At 50.9% G+C, this 6,893-nt stretch overlaps 1 protein-coding gene across 1 annotated transcript; it reads right to left on the bottom strand.

Annotated features, from left to right (window-relative positions):
• Nucleotides 1-3,272: 3,272 nt before the first annotated feature.
• Nucleotides 3,273-6,892, bottom strand: CD93 (CD93 molecule; the record flags this gene model as incomplete). Its single annotated transcript, XM_010706383.1, has 1 exon — nucleotides 3,273-6,892. A coding segment is annotated over one exon (1,086 nt), but the record flags the coding sequence as incomplete, so codon positions are not given.
• Nucleotide 6,893: the final 1 nt, after the last annotated feature.

The following is a 6,893-nucleotide window of genomic DNA, read 5'->3' as shown; positions in this document are numbered from 1 at the left end:
GGCAGCGCCGGGAGGACGGACGGCGCCCGGATCGCTTTTTGAGAAGAAACCGAGGTTTTTGTGCGAAAGGGGAAAGAAAATCCGTAAGCTCTCCGGGGTTTCGCAGCTTTTTGTTAGCGAGGGACTCGGGACGACGCTTCCTTGCACTTGTGGGGCTCGGTGTCAGCAGGGATGAGCGGCAATCCCTTGCGGGCTTCCTTTGCAATTTGCAAGGCTGAGGGATTTGGGGTGAGAGGGCAGAAGAACATCCGCCGTGCTCTGCATGGCAGCAGCTATGCACGGAACGGGGCTTGGAATTAAAGCAAGTCATGTGGGCTCGAAATTAAAAACAATCACGTGGATCTCCAGGGGAAGGAGCGCGAGGCCGCCTCCTGCTCATGGTTTTATGACAGCTTGGCCCCATCCGTGCTTTTATCCTTGCGGGATCCACCTCTCCTATCAGAACATGGCCGAGAGCAAAATAAAAATGAAAAGCAAACATCTAAAGCTTTGCCACTCAAGGAAAAGGGCATTTGACCCTTCTTTTCAATTTAGAGAGGGATGTTTTTACTTGGAAGGCTCAGCCGCAGCAATTAGCCCTCGGGATCCCCTGCAGAGAAACAAATCCGTGCTGCTTCGCTCCGCTCCTTGAGAGGAGGTGACTTTATTACACCCTCCAGCCTGACGTGCCCTCTCCCATTGCTCCTGGGAGGCTGCTGGCATTGGGAGAAAGGGAAAGATGGGGAATAATGGTAACGATGATCATGAATGATAATCAATACTATGGATAATCGCTCCCCTGGCTTTGCTGCCCCAGGGCTGCCCTTCATCCCTGCCCTCTCTCCTGCTGCCCTGCATCATCCCTCTTCCCATGTGACATGTGTCCCCTGCTCTGGCTTCATGGAAAGTTATTCCTTAGGAAAGGAAGGACGAGTTACTCATACAGCAGTGACTTTCTAAAGGAGCTCTGGCCGCTGCCAGAAGGAGAGCTGTCACCAACGCTTGGTAACGCCCATCTTTCTTGGCTTTAAAAAAGCAAAATAGACTAAAAAAAAAAAAAAAGAAGCAAAAAAAAGTGTTTTTTTTTTTCCCCCAGTTTTTCATTTTAATAGCTTTTTTTTTTTTTTTTCCCACTTCTTCTGCCTCGATTTTCCTTCCCCCTTCTGTTTAGTTTTGTTTTCAGAAGCAAAACAGCAGAACAGTGGGGGAAGGTCGGGGGAAGCAACGGGAAAAGCAAGAAGACGGAATACAATCAGTGACAAATAAAAACCCGTGTGTTTTGTTTTTATAAAGATATTGTAGAAACATAAATTTCACTTCAGGGCTGCGTGCTGACCAATATTTTGACATTTTCCAAGAAAAACTTCCAACCATCCCAAAACAAAGCTTTCCCAGAAGGGTGAGGTATGGGACCTCCATGCAGGCGTCCTTGCCCTTGTCTTGCTGGTAGCAGGAGAAATGTGAGGCAGGAGACATGGGATTAATCATGGTTTGACAATGCCTTTCTATTCTATGATCTTTCCCCTTGGTGCCCCAAACCATCCCAGGCGTTTGCTCATACAGCCTTGACAGGCTGAGTCACAGCTCAAGAAATGCCTTTCTTGCTGACATACCACTATTCCTCGATAAGAGTTGATTAACCACAGTGCCTTGCAACTTACAGTTATTGCAAGGCTCCTACAGGCTGTCTGTTGTGATAACAGAACGGGGAGTTTTCATGTTAGTCTGGTCTGAGTCAGCCCAAATGCCACCGTCACCCCACTGCCAAGGGAATGCTGATAGTGGACATTTGCAATGGGTTTTCTGAGCTGTGATTACGGGGCTGTGCGTCATGGATTTTCTTTCATGTGTTGGATTTGGGGAATGGGACTCCTAATACCGGGATGCTGACAGAGCACTCCTTTTTAATATTCAAGTTATGTCAAAAATGAGAGAAGAATTAAAAGCGGACTGCTGGGAGTGCACACCCTTCTGCTGGGGAACCTGGGGACACAGGAGACCCCAAAATGAGGTTAGTTGTCCTCTGTGCCACCTCTCTGACCAATCTGATGGTCCTCGGTGATGGAGTGATGGCACTGGGGGACAAAGGAAGGGCAACTGATGTGACTACCTGGACTTGTGCAAGGCCTTTGACAACAGTTGTTGGAGTGGGTGCAGAGGAGGGCACAGAAATGCTCAGAGGGCTGCAGCACCTCACCTAAGAAGGGAGGTTGAGGGAGGTGGGCTTGTTCAGCATGGAGAAGAGAAGAATCCGAGGAGACCTCATTGCTGCCTTCCTGTACCTGGAGGGAGCTTATGAGCAGGAGGGGGGAATGACTTTTTACATGGTCTGATAGTGGCAGGACGAGGGGGAATGGCTTTAAACTAAAAGAGGGAGATTTAGGTTAGATGTTAGGAAGAAATGCTTCACTCAGAGGGCAGTGAGGCCCTGGCAGTGCTGCTCAGAGCTGTGGGTGCCCCATCCCTGGAGGTGCCCAAGGCCAGGTTGGATGGGCCCTGGGCAGCCTGAGCTGGAGGGGGGCAGCCAGCCCATGGCAGGGGTTGGGGCTGTGGGGCTTTGAGGTCCTTTCCAACCCAAGGCATTCTGTGAGATATTTTTTAATATCTCCCCACCCTAAGGAAATCTGGGGGAATTAACTGATACCTTCTGTAAACGATGGTTGACACATGGCTCAATTTATAGAGGACAGAAGGGTTTTTGAGTTCCACTGTGCTTAGCTGGACGAAGCTTGCCAGCCCCAGCTTGAGGAAACCCTGAGAGTTTTGCTTACACAAGCACAGTAAGCTCTGAACTCCATGAGCTTTCTGTTGAGCCTTGCACCATCCCCAGCGCTCACACAGCAGCTGGAGTCACTCAAGGAGCACGGTGAGCCCTCAGGAAAACCCCATCTCTCCTCTGTCACATTGTCAGCAGCGGATCTGCTTGGCAAGGCATCAACCTCACTTACCAGCCTTGAAAGAGCTTCAGGGAGCTAAATGCCAGGAAATATTTACAAAAAATAAAGATAAAAAAGAGAAAATGAGCAGCCACTTAAAGCATTTGTTTTTGCAGCGTCTGACTTTACAGGATTTGAAGCAAGGCACGTGGTATTTTTGCAGATTATATGTTAATACTACTCAATATCTTTTCTCTAAATTCTACTGGCAGAGTCTGTTTCCTTGCAGCACCTTTCTCACAACGGGAAAAAACAGATGTGGGTTGGGCGGCTGAACTACTGCACTGCTATCCTAGGTCATTGCAGGTTTGGGTTGGTGATTTGATTTGAGTATAGGCATAAAACAATCACTAGAGACATGTTCCATTAAGATTTTATTGGTTTTTGATCAGAAAAGCAACATACAGTGCTGTTTAGCATGTAAGAACTTTCTTCTTTCAGTTGAAGGCAGCCAACAGCTGTGGTGCTGTGCCACTGTTCTGGGGATCACAAAGCACAACTCAGTACTGACGTGCAGTTTTTACATAGGGTGAGGAATGTCTGGATTCTTGGGCCATAATACTAAACAGTAAACAGTTGAAAAAAACACTTCAAAACATTTGGGATGTGCTGGCTGGCCAGTCCTGCCATCCTGACAGTGAGATGGTTATAGGACCTGCTCGGTGTGTGCAGACAGAGCGATGATGAGCATTCCCTCTCTCCTGACTGTAAGCCAGGGGTACTGAGCTGTCTGATCCCATTCTGTTTGCTTTAGCCCAAGGTTTTCACCCTGGGCTCTGGATAACTGATGAGGACACACTGAAATGTCCCTGCTGCTTTCATGGAGGAAAGAAAGGGAGATAGGATTATCCAAGTGGAACAGCACCAGACTGGAGGAAGCAACATCAGGAAATATTCTGCTTGGAAGAGCCACACTGAACCTAAGCACGTATTAGTGCCTTCCTGCCATAGGATCTGCTACATTGGTGCAGTATGTGCACCAGAACATACCAATTGGGCAACAGAAATCAAGATTGCATGTTTTATAGAGGGGCTCGGGAATGAACAACTCCCAGGTTTTTGCCTGCTCTGAGCCTGCGCTTTTGCTTCTTTTTCCCTTTCTCAGAGTGGAATCGCTGCTCTGTGTAGAACAATTAAATGATACCATAATAGGAAAACCGTGGCAGAAAAGCTCCTGAGACTATTACTGTTTTGAAAACACCTCGGCTTTTGATCCAGCAAACCCAGCAGCCCTGAACTGGAGGGCACATCACTGTGACTGCTCCTTCCCCATACAGACCCTGAGTTAGTGCAGACCGACTATGCAGGCTTCATGCTATGTATGTAGGTTATCCCACTGATTTGGGTGGGATTATTCATCTGCTTAATTTATTCATGTATTCAGAAAGCTCTGCTGGCTTGTTGTCATAACAAAGACACGCTATGAATTTTCTGCAGGACTTCCAAGAACGCCACTGCTGCATTTGCTGCTGCTCCAAACCACTGCGTGGAGAAAAGGAAGCACGAGCAGAACATTAAAAAAACATTTCTATCAGCTAGGAGCTACACTTTCCTGTTTTGTTTTGTTTTACAATGGAGGAATGAAGAAGAAAGAACAGCAGGAAAGGGGTTTCTTCCACATGCGGAAGAACAGGATGCAGGTCAATGCCCACAGCAAAATCCTTTGTGTTCAGTTCCCATTTCTGTTGCAATTAAGCCTCAAGTATACAATAAAATCAGCAGAATCTTCAGGAAACTGATGTACCCTTCAAATGAATGCAGGCCGTGAGCTGCCTCCTTGCTGCTAGGGTGAAAGGTGCTTGCCTGCATTGGGACAATCAGGATGCAGCACTGCTGGGAGTGCTCCCGTTTCTCTGTCAGCCAGCAGCTCCATCTCTTGCTGCTTCCCAGCAATACAAATCCAGAGGGAGATGTGTCTTCCCTCTTCTTTGCAGGACTGAGACTGAGGTGGGGGAGAAACTTCGCCCTGAGAGAGCATTTGCTTTGAAGGGCGTTTAGAGGTTTTATACAGTAGTTAGTGAACATACAACATCAAGTTACAGGGGTGGATGGAGAAAGCATTCAGCCCAGACCCCACACATGCTTAACTCAAACAGCTCTGAAGCCCCACCACCCCTCTAGCTCCTGCTTCGCTGGAGGGTCTTTCTGCTGCTGGACTTCTAAAATGCTTATTCTGTGGTTTCTGTAATGACATCTTCTAAAAAGCAACAACAACAAAAGTATCAACAATGAAAACCAGCTGCTTGTGGCTGCAGCTAATGGCTCTTGTCACAGTGAAACACTTCAAAATGTGAAGCCTGTTTCACTGAGAACAAGAGGAACATGGGGGTTGAACGGCAGACTGCAGAATGCAGTGTAGGTAAGGAGAGGGGCACAGTCATAAACTTATATATTTTTTTGAATGACAAGGGATTGGTGGTGGGGGAGCAGGGAAGTTGCTGCTTTGGAAGCTCCACAATTTAAATTTGAGAAGGGGAGACCGAATGACAGATGAGATTAATAGTTTTCTCTTAGGAAGCCAAATCAGTATTCTCCTTTGCTCCAATTTCCAAGTCCGGTGAGGTTTTGCAGAGCTGAGGAGCAGTGCAGGCAGGGAACCCCTACACCATTCTATCTCAGGCTCTCTGCTCCTTCCCCATTAACCCTTCACATCGGGAAGCAGAGGTTTATAGATTTCAGCTAACACTCCCAGTATGATTTGGGCTGCCTTCATATCCACGCACCCAACACTTGCACCTGCCTTGGAGTTGGGATGGGATCCTGCTGCTTTGCCCAAAGCTCCAAGACAGGCTCTCAGACACGAAGGCATGCAAAATCATCTCGGAAAGAACATCACCCACCCCACTTCACTTTGGATTTCCTTTGCTTGCAGCCCCACAGCGTGGGCACTGTTACCTGAGCTCACTGCCTGCCCTGCTGCGGCTCTCGGGCTGCTCGGGCACCCAGCAGTAGTTGTCCGCCGCGCTTTTGGCTTTTGGTTTCTCCTGCCTGGCCGCCCTCTTTCTGCAGGCCACCAGGGCCAGGGCGAAGGCCAGCAGCAGCAGGATGGCCACCAGGCTGCCCAGGATGTAGTAGAGGAGCAGCCGGGGGCCATCAGCGCCATGCTCGGGGCTGTGCTCTGACCCCACCACCGTGGGGGCTGGTGGTGTCAACCCACCGGGAACGGCTGCAGGGCTGGGGGTGCCCAGGGTCCACGCGGTGCTGGCGGTCCGGAGGATGGCAGTGGTCCCCACGGTGCCTGCCAGCTGCTCTCCTCTGGTGGGCGCAGCGAGGCAGCCGTGCCCATCGTCCTGCAGGAGGAAGCCAGGCGGGCAGGTGCACTTGAAGCTGCCGGGGAAGTTGTGGCAGGACCCAGAACAGGGGTCTCGCAGGCACTCGTCCACGTCCAGGCAGGCATCGCTGCCAGGCTGCTGCTGGTAGCCGATGTTGCAGATGCAGCGGAAGGAGCCAGGGATGTTGAGGCAGAGCTGCGGGCAGGCGTCGGGCCGGGCGCACTCATCCTCATCACGGCAGTCGTGGCCATCAGGCCCTGCAGTCTGGTAGCCGGGCTGGCAGGAGCAGTAGAAGCTGCCGGCCGTGTTGTGGCACTCGTGCTTGCAGGGCCCCTCCAGGCACTCATCCACATCCTCGCAGTGGAGGCCATCAGGTGCCAGGACGTAGCCAGCCTCGCAGATGCACTCGAAGCCTCCAGGCCGGGGCTGGCAGGCCCCCTGGCAGGGGTTGGGGTGGCAGGCATCCTCAGGCAGACAGGAGGCCGTGTCGGGGCCCAGCACGTAGCCAGGATGGCAAGCACAGTATGACGGCTGCCCAGGTGCCCCCAGGCACAGCTGCTGGCAGCCCCCGTTGTTGTAGGTGCAGGTGTTGGGGCAGAGGGGCCCGGGAGGATGCCAGACAAAGCTGTCCCCCTCCAGCTGCCCCTTGCATACTGAGAAGGCCGGGTTCGCAGCCCCCTCGCAGACCACCTCTGCCAGCGTGCCA

Source organism: Meleagris gallopavo, chromosome 2, assembly GCF_000146605.3.
Source record: "Meleagris gallopavo isolate NT-WF06-2002-E0010 breed Aviagen turkey brand Nicholas breeding stock chromosome 2, Turkey_5.1, whole genome shotgun sequence".
Classification (NCBI taxonomy): domain Eukaryota; kingdom Metazoa; phylum Chordata; class Aves; order Galliformes; family Phasianidae; genus Meleagris; species Meleagris gallopavo.
The sequence above is the reverse complement of the archived record's forward strand: the minus strand, read 5'-3'. Positions and strand labels throughout refer to the sequence as shown.